General features: G+C 44.5%; 1 protein-coding gene across 2 annotated transcripts in view; it reads right to left on the reverse strand.

The window, feature by feature from the left end:
• Nucleotides 1-12,416: 12,416 nt before the first annotated feature.
• DPYSL5 (dihydropyrimidinase like 5) overlaps nt 12,417-17,940 on the reverse strand; it is a 77,352-nt gene continuing 71,828 nt past the window's right edge. For both annotated transcript variants that reach the window (XM_081068253.1, XM_081068254.1), the window contains exons 12-13: nt 17,084-17,252; nt 12,417-14,948 (exon numbers count right to left, since the gene is read on the reverse strand). In XM_081068253.1, the coding sequence (XP_080924379.1) occupies nt 14,863-14,948; nt 17,084-17,252 (255 nt within the window). In that variant the 3' untranslated portion in view covers nt 12,417-14,862. The remainder of the gene's footprint in view (nt 14,949-17,083; nt 17,253-17,940) is intronic.

Consider the following 17,940-nt stretch of genomic DNA (forward strand, 5'->3'; position numbering starts at 1 on the left):
GCTATAAACATCATCATTTCAAAAAAGAGAAAAACCAGGTACACACAGCAGTTACTGGTTCATAGCAATTCTGAAATCCAGCAGGCATGTGTTGCTACCAGATCTGTGTTTAGAGCTTGGACCCACTGCCATTTGTTTATGTCAGTGTTGACATGGATTTTGTTCCACCCTATGGGTTATAATCCTTTCTTCTGATCATTTGTTTTGATGCTCAATTTGTCACAGAGTTGGCCAGTGGAAGAAACTTCAAGCTCCTGTGCCTTTGGGTTTATCCTCATCATTTTTCAAACATTTCCTTGCTTTCTGGCACAAGATGTTCCAGGCTTATCTGGTACCTTTCCTACCTCAACCCTGGAATTGGCCATTCATCAGGGAGCCATGGGCGCCCCTGACTTTTTGACACTCTTTTTTCCACTGTCCCTTGCTCCCTAAATCTGCCCCTAACCAGGGCACCTCCGTATCTCATTTTCCTCTCTCCTCCCTCTATATATACTCTGAATGGCCTAATCTATTCTCACGACCTCTGGATCTGTATCTCCATCCCAATCAGCTCTTCTAACTGTCAGACCTGTATATGTAATTGCCCTCTAGATAGCTCCAACCCCATGTCCCACAGGCACCTCACACTCTGTGGGGTGTACCTTATTTACCTTTCCCCCCATTTCTATATTTCTTTCTATATTCCCTATTATTGTTAATAGTATCACTATCCAAGAAAAACCTGAGGATGATGCTAACCCTCACATTCTCCCCAACTCCCTATTCCAGAAGTTTTCTAATACGATCAACTCCACTTTTAAATGCCTTTCAGAACTATTTCCCTTCTTCATCTCCATCACCTTCATCGTCTCTTTCTTGGATTATGGCAGAGCCTCCCACCTGCCTCCAGTCTCTCCCACCTCTGCCCATCTTCAACACCACTGCTCCAAGGCTCTTTCTAGAAGATAAATCCTATTACATAACTCCTATGCTTAAAGCCCTATGGCAGTCTTTCTCAAACTGGCTGAAGAGACTTTCTGGGCACAGGGGATTCATGTAAGGAAACAGAGTGGAGAAGCTATAGAATAGTTATTTCTTCCTCAGGTTTAAAATTGGCCCATGTAGGGATCGAACTGGCAACCTAGGTGTTATTAGCACCATGCTCTAATCAACTGAGCCAACCGGCCACCCCCTCAAGTTTAAACTTTATGTAGAGATTCAGGAAAGCAACATTTTAAAATATTAAAACTGTGGGGACAGAGTCCCAGAGAGCAGTTTCCAGCGTCTCGGCTTCATGTGGAAAGGTGCTGGCTCGGTTATTAGATGGCCAGCCGCTGTGACCGGTTAGCCATTTGCCACTAATATAACTGCTGTGTCTACGCTATTGGGTTTGTTGGTTGGCAGAAAAGCGGCCAGCGGATTGCGCATCGTGTGGCTCCTGCTTCCTGTATCTCCAACCCCGTCGCCAGCGAGAATATAGTGGTATGAACCCCCTATCCATGGCTCCATTGGTGTTCCTTTTTGGCCTCACCATATTCTGTGTTCTTGTGTGTGGAGCGGGAGCTGAGACCCTGCATGACAAAAACAAACAGATATATGATGAAGTAGAATGCAAGAATCACATGATTTCAAAGACAAGATGTTTAAAAAGAGTTTGAACTCAAGGTAACTCTAAGCCTGTACTATCCACTGCCTTTTAGGGTACTTTTATGGAAAATTTGAGACACACTGGCTTAAGGGATAAAAGTTCAGCATCCTTCACATGGTGGACAAGCTCTGTTACAATCTGGCCCCTATTAACCATTTTCACTTCACCTTCCATTCCTTTTATGCCCCTCATCCCAACCTGGTTAGCTCTTGCTATATATGTCAGCCACAAAGAGCATGCCCCTTGCAGTTGGCTGAGTAAGCAGTTCTGTTTTGTGGTTGAGTCTGCATTCTGAGGGTTGCCCTGCTTGGAGTCTCTCCTTTCTCTTCGTTAGGCAACCTCCTACTCATTCTGCAAGACCAGTTTTAGTGTCATCACCTCTCAGACAATGGCCTGGACCTCCCCCAGACAGTTGACATGTTCTCTTTGCTATCGAGTACATTCTTTTTCTTTTCTTTTTCCAGAGGAGAACAGATTTTTAATAGATCCTTAAAGGTGATAATAAAATATGTCAATATATTAGCATTGACTATTACTTCATATTATCAATTAAAACCTATCTGTGGAAGAAATGAAAGGAAATAGTATGGTGTTGATTAGTCTAGATGGAAATAAGCTGACAAAACTAGTAGCATCCCTGAAAAGTATGGTGGTTTTCAAAATGTATTCCAAAATCCTAGAGCAGTAGTTTTGAACATTTTTTTAAAATTAGATACCCTCTGAGAGTCTAATGAATCTGTGAATACGCTCCTTAGAAAAATGTACACATATTCATAGAGACAGTTTTGTATAAAATTTCATGGGGCCTCCAGGTGTTCCTGAAGCCCCAAGTAAAGGACCTCTTACTATTAGCCCAGCTCAAATACATTCTTTATCATAGCTCCGCGTTGCCTGGTGTCACCATTCTTGTTCACATCTCTCCCCACCAGAAGTCTTCACATTCTAAGAACATATCTTATTTACCTTTGTATTCTTAGCACCTCACATGGGACTAAAAACAGCCAAGCAAGTTAGAAACAATCTGGCCTTCCTGCACTGTTCCCAGGGAGATTGGGAAGCCAGGTGGTGGAGGGAGTATAAGAAAGTGGGTTAACCCTGGCTAGTGGAGGTTTAGATTTTAAAATGGAACATGCAGGACTGTCCTACCTGGTGTGAGGTGAAGGCAGGGAGGAGCTGTGCTGGTAACTGTTACCAACAATATTCATTATTCATTTGAAACCAGCTAAAAGTGGAACAGTGCATTCAAATAGGACTGATTGCCACGTAGACGAAACCCTTGATGTGGATTTAAAACGTACAAGTTATCCATGTAAGCAGTATGTAATCTTGCTAAGGAATGAATTTTAATTACACAACTTGAAGCACATGAGTCCTTATCTAGAGAGTGAATCTAACCCTCGACCCTGCTGGAGCTGCACAAGCATTGGGTCCAATACTTCCTGGATATGTAAAATTGAACCTTGGTTTTTCTTATCTGTTGTTTTGGTGGGTGGTTGACATAATGTGTGAAAAATGCCTAGCAGTGCCTGACACACAGTCAATGCCCAACAAATGGTAACTATCAATAATAACCAAAACTCTCATTAGGGTCAAGAAGTCACTTGATTTTCCTTCTCAATTGTACCGTTGCATTCTATAGGAGCAAATATGCAAATGTAGAACTTGCAAAGGTCTTAAGACAACCTCCCTGTAACCAGTAATGCCCTATGATATCCAGAATGAACAGTAATTCTAGACCAGTGGCTTAGGTTGTAAGATGCTACACCGCTTTTTGTGGAAGACACCCACCATGATGATGGGGTGGGTGACAAAGGCTTAGATTAACCCGGATGAGTCTGAGGTGGCCTCAGGGCGCCAGGATTCTTCTCTTTCACCTCTCTCAGCTTTTGCAGCAGCATCAGCTCTTCCTGCTGCTCAGTGGGCACAAATCATGCCACAATGACTAGTCATCATCACCTGAAACGTCCAGGGCCAATTCATGCAAAGGTATCATTGGATAGAAGTTAAGAGCACGGATTAGGGAGCTACATGAACTTGAGTTGAAACACTAAATCTGTCACTCACTAGCTCTATAGCAAGTTATTTAACTCCGTTTCTTCATCTGTAAAGTGAGGATAATAATACTAAAAACCTCAGAGTTAATACGAAGACTAAATGGATCATGTTTATCAGGTGGTTAGGACAATGCCTGGCATGTTGTGGACATTCAGTAAACAGTATCAGCTATTATTGTTATTTAAAGAGTGAAGTGTTAACATTCTTTGTAGAGATCTTTTTACAGCAGATATAAAGTTCATTGTTACTGTGGCGCTTTTAGTTATCTCTCTTTCACAGTATTTCTTACTTATAAAGGGGAAACTAGCATTTATTCAGCTCCTGCTACAGGTAGGCATGACATACATACCATTTCCTATGACCTCTCTGGTTACTTCCTGAGGTTGGTATCACTTCCATTTTCACAATAAACAGCAGAGGCCCAGAGAGGTTAACTCACTTGCCCAAGGTTAACACACAGCTAGCGAACAGCAGAAACAGGGGTTGAACCTAAAGCCAACACCAAAATCCAAACTTCTTCCATTATCCCATGCTTCCTACATTTTCTGTCCTACAATTATTTTGTCAATATGCCTTTTCCCCACACTAATCTCTAAATGCAGGAGCTGCACTTGATTCATTTTTGTAGTTTGTAACACATGCTTAGCAGATATTCCATCAACATACATTAAATAAAAGGTGGAAAACTCATGTAAGTAAATCTAAACCAGAGTTTCCAGATAAATACAAGATGTCGAGTTAAATTTAAATTTCAGATAACCAACAAATAATTTTTTAGTATGACACAGACAATATTTGAGACATATCTATACTACAAATACTAAAAATTATTTGTTATCTGAAATTCAAATTTAATAAAGCATTCTGTATTTTTATTTGCTAAAGTTGACAAACCTGAGATTAGCCTTGGAAGGAACAATTTACCCAGGGTTCTCATGGTAGGAGAAGGACTGTTATGGCCTGTTCCTCATACTCAAGGCTGAGCTAATTCTGAGCTGCTCTGGGGGCTGGGATTGAGGCCATGGTAACCTAGACCATCTACCTTTCTTGGGTCTTACCTGTTCACCTGAATTAGGTCAGTTTTGGCATCATTAAGCCAAGGTAGCCACTGATGGGCTTAAAGCGCCATCTGGAGGTCTTTATGGGTAGTACTGTGGTCAGGAGCCATCTCATGAATCCAGGACTTGGGAGAGCAAAGAAAGGCCAAACAAGGCAGACAGGGTAGAAGAGGAGGCCAATCTGAAGACCGGCAGGGGAGGATATACCCTCCTGGCATTTTAAACTTACAGCTGCTGCTCTGACCGCCTGGGAACTGAAGGCGTTCACTCTCCAAAGGAGGTCATTGCTTGGGGCTTCACTTTCCCAGGACCCTCTGCCTCAACAGCTGTTCTTTGCTGGTTGCCAGGCCTTGCAGTTGGCTGCACCATTTTACATTCCCATCAACAGTGTATGAGGGTTCCAATTTTCCATGTGCTTGCTAACCCTTGTTATTATCTGATTTTTTTATTATAACCGTCCTAGGGTGTGTGAAGTGAAATCTCAATGTGGCTTTGATTTGCATCTTCCTAATGACTGAAAATGTTGAGCTTCTTTTCATGTGTTTATTGGCTATTTGTATACTTTCTTTAAAGAAACGATCTATTCAGATCTTTTGCCCATTTTTAATTGAGTTATTTATCTTTTTATTATTGAGTCATAAGTCATTACAAATCCCTTATCACATCTATGATTTGCAAATATTTTCCTCCATTCTGAGCTGTCACTTCACTTTCCTGATAGTGTCCTTTGAAGCACAAATGTTTTTAATTTTGATAAAGTCAAATGGATCTATTTTCTCTTTTGTTGATCATGTTTGTTTGTTTTTCTGTCTTATCTATGAATTCATTGCCAAATCCAAAGTCTTGAAGATTTACCCCTATGTTTTTTTTATCTGAGTTTTATAGTTTTAGCTTTCACATGTAAGTCTTTGATCCATTTTGAATTAATTTTATATATGATGTGAGGTAAAGTTCCAATTTTATTCATTTGCATGTGGATATCCAGTTGTCCATATACCATTTGTCAAAAAACTATTTTCCCCCATTAAATCATCTTGGCATCTTGGTCAAAAAATTAGTTGACCAATAGACACTTGGGTATTTTTTATGGATTCTCAATTCTATTCAATTAATCTATATGCCCACCCTTCTGCTAGTACTGCATGGCACTGTTTTGATTACTGTTGCTTCATAGCAGCTTTTAAAATTGGGAAGTATGATCCCTTCAGCTTTATTCATTTATCTCTCTCTTCAATCTTGGGGGCCGCAGTTTGACCTGTGTCCTCTTAAGGACCCAAGAATCATAGTTGCTTTGTCAGTCTATTCAGCTTTTTGCTTGTTGTTAGGATGGAGTACCGACTCCCAAACTCCTTACATGCAGAATGGGAAACCACCAAATGCATTTTATTGTATACCTGTTACACCCAAAGGAAAGTATTTGAATTGAGAAGAGAAAAAAAGATACAACCTTAGTATTTTACTGGAAAAATGTGACCTTTTACAGATGTATATTTTTTTACTCCTTCAAATAGTTTTTTTTGAGTTTTGTTTATAACCATAATGTCCACTCTCCCTTCCCCAACTGAGTGTCATGAGGTCTTCTTTCCCCTTCCTGGGTCTTAAGAAGTCTTCCCTCCTCTACTGGCCATAAGGCAATTCCTGGAGAGGGTCTTAGTTTACACCCATGGATATAAGAAAGTGTATACTTTTGATTGGTAAGGAATTGAGATGTGACAGTCATTAAGTTGCCACTTGGTGAGAGCTTAACCTTTTGCCTTCCTGCATGCAGCGTCTCAGTAAATAACAAAACTTAATTTTAAATTCTGCATCTGTGGTCTTTTATTTTCCTGCAACATTTTAACATAGTTGTGGCAGGATGTGGCACAACATGGACCTTGATGATGGTGGCAGAGGATTGCCAGATGAGGCCTGAGCATACACATGGTAGGACCCATTGATATCTTACTTTCCAGGCATCACCCTTACCTCCCCTCTGTTGCCAGGGGAAGCTGTGGTTCAGCTCCATCTCTGGGGTGTTTTTAGTTCAGAAAGATTTGCCACATAAGGTAGGCATCAAAAACTGAGTTACCTTTCCCACCTCTTAAAATTTTCCCACATTATTTCTTAAAATGATTGACGGTCCTGTTTTCACCCAACCAGGAGTTCTCAATGGTGCTTTTGACATTCTGGGTTGGACAATTCTTTATTGTGTGTGTGTGTGTGTGGTGGGGGGGGGTTGTTGTATGCATTGTACGATGTTAAGCAGCATCTCTGACTTCTACCCACCAGATTCTAGTAGCACCCTGTCTCCCAGTTTTGACAACCAAAAATTGTGTCTAGACATTGCCAAATGTCTCGTGGGGGACAAAATCATCCCTGGTTAAGAACCACTGTGTTACACTGACTTAATGGGTTATTTTAGCTCAAGGATTTGGAAGGGAGCCCCCACCTCTGCTCAGATCATGTTGAAAACATAATGAACCCCAATTCATTGAATTTGTTTTAAAAATGGAATGGGCAGAGCAGAGATGTCCAAAATTACAATTTCATCTTGATAGTTCCTGTGACCGTGATGCCAGACGAAGGTGTGATAGCTATGAAAACATGAGAGTTACAAAAGAAAAGGCAAAATTCTTTCATAGCTTCTCAGACAGATACCCAGGAGAAATTACGAAACCATCTTCTGGACAGCAAGTAAAGACTATGAAGTGCTCCCAAAGCACAAGCTCAAACCCTCACAACTTTGAGAAGATACAGCCCTGACTGTCCACCAGACCACATTGGGATAAATTTACTTATGAAAGCCTGGCCATTGGAAAACAGAGTGTCTGAATAAACCTTAGCAACCCCCTCATGTGGCGTCTGGTCCTAAAACACCCTTGATGGTGACTCCGTATCTCTCCTTCTGTGGACACCAGGCATTTTTCTGTTGGACAACTGTGAGACAGAAACAGGCCCTCGAAGCCCTGCCACTGAAGTCTCCCTTCCCTTGGGGCTCAAAATTACCTGATCTTTCCCTAAAGACATTGTTCCCCAGAAGCAGTGGCTCCCGTGTCAGTAAGGGATCGAAGGCTAACCTCAGGAGAAGACTAGTTTACTGAAAAGAACCCCTCCAGTGTGTTGAAACTTGATGTCTTTCGGAAGTGATCAAAAGGGAACAACTCCCTTCAAAGTAAGCGTAGACAGCAAAACTTCAGAGGATAGTTCAAAACCAAGAATTCTAATAGAGCAGGAAACACTGAATAGATTAGGAAATTTAAATATGCATAACTGTAAGCAACTGTTTTTCTTTGAGGCGATGTTTGATTTACAGGTGAAGAATCTGTTGCCCCCCAAAGGGATTTGGAGGTCTATAATTCACATAATGTTGATCTGTAGAAAGAAAAATCGTGTTCAGGAATCTCAGGGTCTCAGGAATCATTGTTTACTTTTACTAGTAAACATGTGAAGAATTTGCATTTTGAGGAAAATAGGCAACATATTTTTGTCATTCAAATTGGAAAGACAGTATGACAGCCTGAGTGTATTTGTGTACAGCTAAAAACTATAAAAATTAAAAAAGTTGGTGTTATGGAGTGACTATAAAAATATCGTGTTTGTGTGTGTGTGTGTGTGTATGTATATAAATGCCTAAATTTTGACCCATGAGTCAAGAGGATTTTAGATAAAACCTCAAGAGGATTTTAAATTAAACCTGTGTTTATGTATTTCTTGTTAACCATGTGGCATTCTAAGATACTGGTATTTTCTTGATCTCCCATATACAAATTAAAGATTTTACAACTGATAATGAATAAAAAAAAATCCTAACTGTGAGAGTCATTTAGCAAACATCTGCAAAATTTAGTACAACAATGCATAGTATATGTATTCAGTTGCTTAAGGAAATTGCATATTGCAAAAAAGGGAGCTTGTAGCTCATAAAAGAGAACGATGTAAATTTAAAAGCTGTACCAGACTTCAGCTAGGTGATCAAGGTCAACATCAATGGTGATAAGTCGCTGATAGTATACACCCTGAATGTGATATGATAAAAAGGGCATTTTACTTCTGTGGTCTTCCTCCCCAAAATCCATTAACACAAGCCTAACCATTTTCTTTCTTTCTTTTTTTTTTTTTTTGAGAAAAACATCAAATAAATCCCAATTGAGAGACATTCTATGAAATACCTGACCAATACTCCTCAAAACTATCAGCGTCATTAAAAACAAGGAAAGTCTGAGAAACTCACAGCCAAAAGGAGCCCAAGGAGACATGCTGACTAAATAAATGTATTGTGATATCCTAGATGGGATCCTGGAACACAAAAAGGACATTAGGGAAAAGCTAAGGACATCTGAATAAAGTATGGATTTTAGTTAATGAGGCTGTAACAACATTGGTTCATTAATTGTAACAAATACACCATATTAATCTAAGATATTCATTATACTACATTATGATATATATAAGATATATAATAAGATATATTATAAGATCTCTATATATTTATGTAACATTAATTATAAGATATTAATTATAGGGGAAACTGGATATGGGGTGTGTGGGAACTCTCTCTGTACTACCTTTTAATTTTTCCATAAATCAAAAACTTTTGAAAATTAAGTTTAAAAAAATTAAAACTGTTTTTAAAAAAGAAAGCTATACAAGGACAGAATTTAAGTTAAAATTTAAGGAAATCTTAAAATACAAAGGATCTAATTTATTCAAAAAAATTTTAGAGGCAGAATTCATTTGGCCAGAACTCATGTATAAATCTTGCACTGATAACGATGCAGTTTTGTAGACGGACCAGATAGTGGCAAAGTGAAATTTTGGTACATAACTTTGGAGATTTGAGCCACTTGAGTGGGGCTAGTAAGCAGCCCTTCCTCTAATCCTCCAAGAGCCAGCTTGCCATCAAGATAAGAATGGCAGCCAAAACCCAGTGAGAACTTAGACTTGGCAGACGTATAGAATTGCAAAAGTAAAGATTTTAAAGAACCAAAACAATAGTGTTAATATTTTTGTATTAAGAGAGAATCTGCACATATTTGGTATTTTTTGTATTTGCAAAAAAAAATTTTGGTATTTTAGAGTGAGCTCCTCATAGCTAATTTAAAATGTGTCACTTAAGACTTAGGACTTTTAAGTTGAAATCGTACTAAGTTTGTTTAGCAGCAAAACATCCAATAAATCTCTAAGTTGACTATATTTATGAGATTAATTTATTTGATTGGTAATAATTATTTAGTACTCAGGAAAGGTACTTAAAAAGGAAATAGAATTTTAAGTGTAGTTTAAAATGTAAGGTATTCAATAAAGTTTATAAATGGGATCCAAGTCCCCTTAAAAGTAAATGGTAAAATTTGGTGGACTTACAACGTTTAATGGAATAAGATCTATAAGCTAAACTGAAAAAGTGCCCCCAGGCCTTCATCACTCTGCTGCGTCCACAGCCACTGAGACATGAAGCCTCCAGCAGCTACGTGGAGACGCAGGGTTTGTCACAGGAAACCCTTGTCCCCACCCAATCCAGACCCATTTTCCTCATTTCCCATCATGCCCTGTCCCTCATCTTTCAGTGATAGAATAGTTTTAACTCCTGGACAGGAATATTAATAGCCTAATGAATATATAGGCACATAAGGTGACCATGTAATATGTTGTCCAAACCAGGACATATTTGAATGTGAGATGGGGTACTATTAATAATTTTTCTAGAGCAATACTTAAATCAGGATTGTCATAGGCAAATCAAGAATCCTCTAGTTATAAATGTGTGGTTTGTATATTCACGAGGGGAAAAAAGTGAAGAACTCAGCTTTCATTGTAAGACAGTATCAAGTGTCATCAAAATGTTAGATCCTTTAATGGTTTACTGGAAAAGTACTAAGAGCCTTTCAAATGTGTCATCAGTAACACTGTCAAATAGCCTTCTATTAAGCTAAGACTAGTCTACCCTCCCCTTGTATCATGAGGTTTCTTCCTCCCTGGGGTGTCATAAGATCTCCTCCTCCACCAACTACAAGGTAATTCTTAGCGTTAGGTTGTAACTGTATATAAAAGTCAACCTGTAATTCTCAGTGAAGAAATTGAGGGTGATGGTTGCCTATTTGCTGGCTGGTTCAGGTTTCTCCAGATGTAGATTCTTATAATCAGTCAAGCCTTATTTTACTGTCTGTGGTCTTTTATTTTTCCACAGTTATATACATACATACATGCATACGTACAAAGGCATCTAGTCTTCCTGGGTATATTTTATTTTTGCTTTATAAACCACCTGATACCATGCACATGGTCTGCTAAAGGTGTGGCCATGTAATTTTCCATCCAAATACTTACAATAGAATCAAATTCTGGGGTGCTCCCATGTTATGGGAGAATAGGGTAACATGCACACTTTGGCCCAGTACCATCCTACGGACTCATCATCCTGAAAATCAAGTAATGGTGTTTCCATCTGGCTCAGAAACTCCACCAGAGCTCATAAACACAGCCAAGTGCTTTGCCCTAACTGCAGTGCTCTGGGTATTTCTTTGGGTCACAGCCTGTCTTATTTGCAGAAGGGTTACTTATGTGATGAGAGCTGGGAAAGTTCCCCGGCTGCCAACTATTACCCCACACTACCTAAAATCTCCTCATTAGGGTTTTGTCCTCTGGGGCTAAGAAATAAGCACAAGTGACCCCATAGTACTGGAATCAACAATTTTACTCACCTACTCTTCAGCGTGGAAGTGCTTGATCAGAGAGAAGGCAGAGGAGTCTTGATGCAGGTGGGTGGGGTTTGGGGACACAGTGGGCCAATCCACATGGTGAGGTTCTCGGGAAGCCAGAGAACAAGCCTGCAGATCTTTCAGACACACTGGCCTTGGGACAGCCTTCTGTAATTTTATAAGGCTAAGGGGTCCACTGTGTGAAGGGGGAGGGGCGCTATGGTTTTCCAAAATGGTGGCCAAGAGAATAGGTGACAAAGGGTAGGTAGGGAAAGCCTGTTTCTCCGCTTTTAAATCTAATGCTTCCCCCTAATTGCCCTGTTTCAGATAACTCAGCAACCTCCTGGCACCACAAACCTTGGTTTTGTTCCCATCGGGAGAGGGCTGACTGCTAGCTGTTGGGCCACTGAAGCTCCCATCTCTCAACAGTTTATATGGATACTCTGCTCAGGCCTCCCAGTAAGCTGCCACCTGCCACCCACCACCCACCGCGAGTGAAGAAGCAAAGCTGAGTTTTCTTAGCAACTTCAGCTTCACCCCAATACTACAGAAGAGGTCCCCTGCCGAACCTCCTCTTCTTTAAAGAAACACAACTGAGACCAAGTGAGAAGTAGCTACAGTTTAATACAAATCTGCACCAGAACACAATGTGTCGGGCTGTTTTGTTTTTGCCTCCAACGGTGGCCAAAGCACAGGACGTGGGTTGTCTTGGGGTTGACACAATCTTAGCACCATGACTTTTACAGTGAGGAAGTCACTTGGGTGCCGGAGGCTCCATCCCGACCCCGGGCTGTGCCTGCTACCTGTGCAGCTGGAGGGGGTTTGGGTTTCTGCGTGGTTCTGTGGTTTCTGGGTCAGTGTTGGAAAAGCCCTCATCACGCCATTGGCTTGACAGAGAGAGACCTACCGTGGGGCCTCCTAGCACTACACACACGCACACACACGCGCACACACAGTAGCACAATTTTCTGGTAACGTAACCTCACAAACCTAGAGAGCAGCTAAGGCAAGAACAACAGTATTTATTCAGCAAGTACAAGACCGGTTTGAGAGCTGCATCGGTGCAACCAGAGACCCTATTCATTCCAACCAGGAGCCAGCGGGCTGAGGGAGCTGGCTGGAACTCTGCACGGGGGCAAAGAGCGGGTGGGCTGACCGTTCATTTGGTTCCTTGAACCTCCTTCCGATTTTCAGCTAGAAGCTCCTGGGCAAGGGCGGGGTCTATGTAAGGATCCGGGGTGGATGAAGTGAAAGGCCTACGGTGGACCACTCCCAGGGTGGTCTCCCAGAGCCACAGACCGTGCACCTCCCGGGCGGAGGCACTCAGAGAAGGTAAAGCTTTCCTAGCCCAAGCAGGGATGCTCTGCCCGTGGGCCACCACTGCTTGGCTCTTTGGCATCTGCCCAAGGCCCATGACCCAGCAAGGGCTGAAAAGGGATCCAGATGATGTACATTGCACCAAAGGGTCAGTGTCATGGTTCCCTAGGCCCAGATCCCTACCCACTGAACCCACGGCTGCCACCCTCCAGGAGTGCCTTTGCTGCCTCTGCTCCCTGGGTTACCGTTTCTGTCATCTCAGCCCCTAAATGAGGACGATGAGCATGAAGGAATAAGGGTGTAGAGGCAGCTCAAACCACATAGCAAACCCCCAACACATAGCTAGTTCTGGCTCAAATGGTGAATATGCATCACAAGAAAAATCTATCTACCTGTGCAAAACGAAGCAGACTGCCTATCAGGGGAGTAAGTCTTCTAATTGGTTAAAGTGTAGGCGGGATCTACAAAGGAACATCACCCCCCTCTTCCTTTCCACAGCTAGGGTAGATAGCCAAGCTCTTAAGGGTAGTCACAACACTTCTGGAGTCAGAAGGTCTCAACTTTCTGAGCCTCATCTTTGCAATGGGGGTGTAATACATGCTCAGTGGTCATGAGGAGCAATTGAGAGCTTGTATATGGAAGTGCTTTGAAAACATGAAAAGCACGATAGAAACGTGCAAGGTATGACTACTAGCCCCAGAGTCCAGGAGCATGGAAGCCTGGCATGCTTAAACTGAATGTGCAACATGAAATCACTTCCCCGAGGGGAGGACAAGGCTTAACAAGGGCAGGTGGCGGGGTCACTGCCCAGCTCACTCAGGGTGGAGATTACCCAGCCTCTGGTGTTTCCATGGAAATCAGGAGCTTCAGAGGCAGGGAGGGCCCCTGGCTGTAGGAGGAGATGGAGGCCACGGTGCTAAGCACAGACATAGCACCTGTGCAGTGATGTGAGTACTACAGCCAGGTCCTGCCGGCCTGGTCTGCTGCCCTGTCCCCTGGCTAGCCTCCTCTCCCGAGTCCTGCTCCCCCTCTCTTAGCAGGCATCAGGCCTCTCGCCAATCACACAGGAGGAGCAGCTGGGCCTCTGTCCAGCAGGGGGAGTTTACAGGAAGCTGGGCGTGTCAGCGCTGGGAATGACCAGGGCCAGAGACTGGAAAGGCCACCCTACGACCCAAAGGTCTTCGGAGCCAGCACCCTAGGCACCCTCTCAGAATGTAGGGAATTACACCAGGAGGGGAAGAGATGGGAAGAGGGCCTGGGACAAGGCCTGTGGCCGCTTGGAAGACTCCAGGTGGCGAGAAGAAGGGCCTGTAAACCCTGCACCCCCCACCCTCCACCCCTTCTGTGCCCTAGGCTGTCTGGTTGGTGTCGAGTGCAGCAACTCCTAAGGTCCACATCTATTCCTGTTTCTATGCTATGCTAGTGACACAAAGCACCGTTATTTTTCACAGGGGGCACAAACAAGTCAAACCAAACCACTGCGCAAACCAAACGTGCAAAACAAAATCATGTACACGCGCCTGGCACCAGCCTCACACCCTGCCCAGCTAGCCCTTCTGGGCATGTGACTCCCCAAAAGATAGGGGAGGGAGAGGAAGGAGCTGGCAAAGGATCCCAAGCACACCCCCAGGGGCCAGAGGTGAGTCAGGAAAAACAGGATGGTCTGGGTGTGGCTGGGCAGCTAACACCTGTCTGACTTGAGAAGAGTGACCACAGGGCCGAAGGGGTGGGGGCAGGGAATCCTTTTAAAATACATCTGCTAAAGTGCTCTGGGCCACTGGTGGGTGAGCCAGCCACAGGGCACTCAAGTCTGGGCTTTCCCGAAGCCGGCATACAGAGGCAGGTGTGAGGGGAGGGGCTGGGCGGCTCTATGCATAGTGTGGGCTTCCTGGGCCCCCGGAGGCCAGGGCAGAAAGGACTGCAGCAGGAGGAACACATCTCAAAGTGCCTGTTAGGGTCGGCTCGAAACACAGTGAATCACGTGTCAGACATGGCGAGGGCTCCCGGGTCCTGTGGCCCCTCAGGTGGTGAGCTGCCCAGCCCAGCCTCTCCTGCCCCTGCAGCTTCGGCCGGAGGGTGTGCGGGCTGGTGGCAGCGCTGTATCCTCATTTGGGGGGGCTGGTCAGTGCCTTTACCAAATGCCGCTTGACCTGCCTCCAGGGGGAGCGAGGATCCGAGCTGAGGCTCGCTTTGGAACATGGTCATCAATCTGAGAACCTGCAGGGAAGGAAGCAGAGGGTGAGCTCCTCTTGCCTGGGTCATAAAAGCAGAGCCAACTCTTCTGGTGGAGGCTGTTAGGCTCTCCCTGTGTCTGATCTGTTTTAATCCTCACAACAACTCCTTCCTATTTTACAGATGAGGAAACTGAGGCTCATGGAAGTAACTTGCCCAGTGTTACACAACATGTAAGTGGCAGAACCTGAATTTGAACTTGTCTTCCTGATTCAGGGCCTCCATGATTTACTGCCCGACTATGCCCCCTTTACTGCTCCCAAGCCTGGACATATATGGGCTTTTGTACATTTGCCTCAGTCAGTACAAGAGAGAAGGGAGGGGACTCTATTCATTTGGAAAATCAAAGAAGTATACCCCAAAGAACCCCACATCTTGAAATCCCAAGACTTAGAAAAGGAGGCCTGGTGCCCCAAACAGTGCAGTGGGACAGTCTTTAGCGTGTCCGTCTAAGCCAGACAAGGTTTGGGACAGAGGGAAGGTGGGAGGCTGCCTGATGTTTGCTGAGTCTGAGAGGCGTTCTGCTTGGTCTTGGCTCTGCTCCAAGACTTGGGTGGGTGCAGAAGCCAATGGCCAGCAGGGTCCACTGCTCTGGAGGCCTTGCCCTTCTGGTGGGGCTGGCTGCTGCAGGAAGGGCCATGCCCAGGCAGCCTTGGGCATTCATACCTCCCAGATGGGCAAAGCTGAGTGCCCGTGGACACTCCACACCATGGACACTCCACACCTTTCTGACTCCCTGAACTCTGGTCCTGGGGGTAGCGGTGGCTGGAGCAGCAGTGGCCCTCAAGGTGGGGGAGTGGCTATCTCTAATGAGATTAGCTCTGAGAGGAAGGGGAGAGTGGTGGAGAGGACCCCTTCCCACAGGCTATCAGCTCCTCAAACAGGAACCACAAGACTTCTGCCTGGAGCTGCTCCCAGCACATAGCTGAGCACAGCGGACAGCTGCTCAGCAGGCAGCCCTGTTCTCTGGCTGTCGCTCTGGTTTAGCCCACTGCCTCTCGGGTTAAGACAGTGTGTGTGCGGGTCTCATCTCTCCCTATAAACAGCACTGTGGCATCAGATCACCAGCCTTTCACTACAAAGCAGAAAGCTATGGGCAAGGAGGACTTCACCAAGATCCCGCATGGAGTGAGTGGCATGCAGGACCGCATGAGCGTCACCTGGGAGAGAGGAGTGGTATGTTCTCGGGAGCCCCTCCCCACTCTAGTCCTAGTAATAGTTTTCACCCTTAGGAGGTTTGGGTCAACGACAGCTCCTTGTTTCACTCAAAAACAAAACAGAAAGGTCTTTTTCCCCACGATCAGAGCTGGACCTCGCTCCTCTCTGGGCCCCAGCATAGCCCTTGCAGAGCACATACTAGGTTTGCACCTGGGCTAGGCCTGAAGGCCGTTCAGAGAGGCCCGGCCTCGCCCCGCTCTAGTGCTCTGAGTTTCCATCAAAACCGCCTGCAGGACCAGCATCCTACAGCCTCTGTTTGTCCTCCTCTGAGTGTTGCCATTTATTCAGCAACGACCCCCGTACCTTTAACGGCTGCAAAAACACGTGGGATACAAACAGTTGTTGACAATAAAATAACTGAAGACACACACTGCATATATTATATGTAATACAATTCCTGGCAAAAAAAAAAAAAAAGGTGAACGGGCAAACATGGGGACAAGGTGAGGGAGGAGAGAGTAAGGGAAATACCAGGTCTTTCAGAGAGGCTGGCAAGGAGCAGGTACGTGGAGAGGGTAATGGTGCAGTCCCACGTAGCAGAGAGGGTTAATCCTTCTGAGCTTGGATCATGTCTGGGGCACCTACTATGTGCAGGGCCCTCAAGGTGTTTCAAGGGAAGAAAATATCTGAATTAGAAACCATGGGGAGACTCTCCCACAGGCCAAGGCCTGTAAGAGTGGTGCCCAGGGATCGGGAGAGCCCTCCTGCCCCTCTAATATTTGTGTGTCTTTAGTAGGGAACCCAGCACTCATCATCAGACATGCAATAGAGGAGGGAGGAAGATGAGGGGAAAGGCAGCATAAACCCCATTGCCCGGCTGGACCGCCTGGCCCCTTGGCCCTCCTCCTGCCACCCCACTGTGGTGGAGACACAAGACCAGTCCTAGAGGTGCTTGCTCTTACCAGACAGGCTGAAGCTGGATTCATGAAGGTCCCTCATGCCCCCATGTCGGGTAACAGGCCGGGTAGGAGTGTCTGCGAGTGGTGTTCCCATCTCTTTTTTCCCAGGATGCACAACGACAGCTACATCCCCCAGGTAGGGAGTGCGGTCCACTCCCTTAACCTTTAAGGTCTAGTGAAGGATGGAGAAGGAGAAAAAGGGAAAAGATGACACCATCATCAGCCCAGACATCACCACCACGACCAGAGCCTCCTTGACGTCGAACAGAATTCTAGATGCTGCCATTCTGCTTGGGACCCAAATTATTGTGACAAAGTCTTCCTAAACCTTGACCACAGGGGATGGAGAATTCTTCTCTTGTACCTCCTGAGTGTGTGTGTGTGTGTGTGTGTGTGTGTGTGTGTGTGTGTGTGCACGCACACCCCTGCACATGTGCATAGAGGAGATACCCACTGGCTCCCCTTAATTTTGGTGGAATCCTTTCTAAGGTAGTAGGTAAACTTCTGAGATATTCAACCTTAGAGAGCACCCCTCACATGAGATCAAATAATATACGTAAAGCTCTTAGAACTGCTCTAGCACAAGTGCATGTAAGTACCAGCAACTATTACTATTGCACAGGTCATTGAAGGGTGCTTAGTCATATTAAAAGGTGCTGTTGTGAGGAGGAAGTGTGTTGGTGTGCATGACGTCTGAAGGAGCAGCACAGATACTCTCCACCCCAGGCACTCGTCAGACACATAACCTCAATCTCCTTGTTGCTTGATTCTTATTGAAAATCTTGTTCAGAGATATGACGTGGGTGATTTCTTGAAGGCTCTCTCTGGTCTACATATGTCTTTGTGTTTTGCAACAACAG

The sequence above is a fragment of the Rhinolophus hipposideros genome, assembly GCF_964194185.1.
Source record: "Rhinolophus hipposideros genome assembly, chromosome: 12".
Classification (NCBI taxonomy): Eukaryota; Metazoa; Chordata; class Mammalia; order Chiroptera; family Rhinolophidae; genus Rhinolophus; species Rhinolophus hipposideros.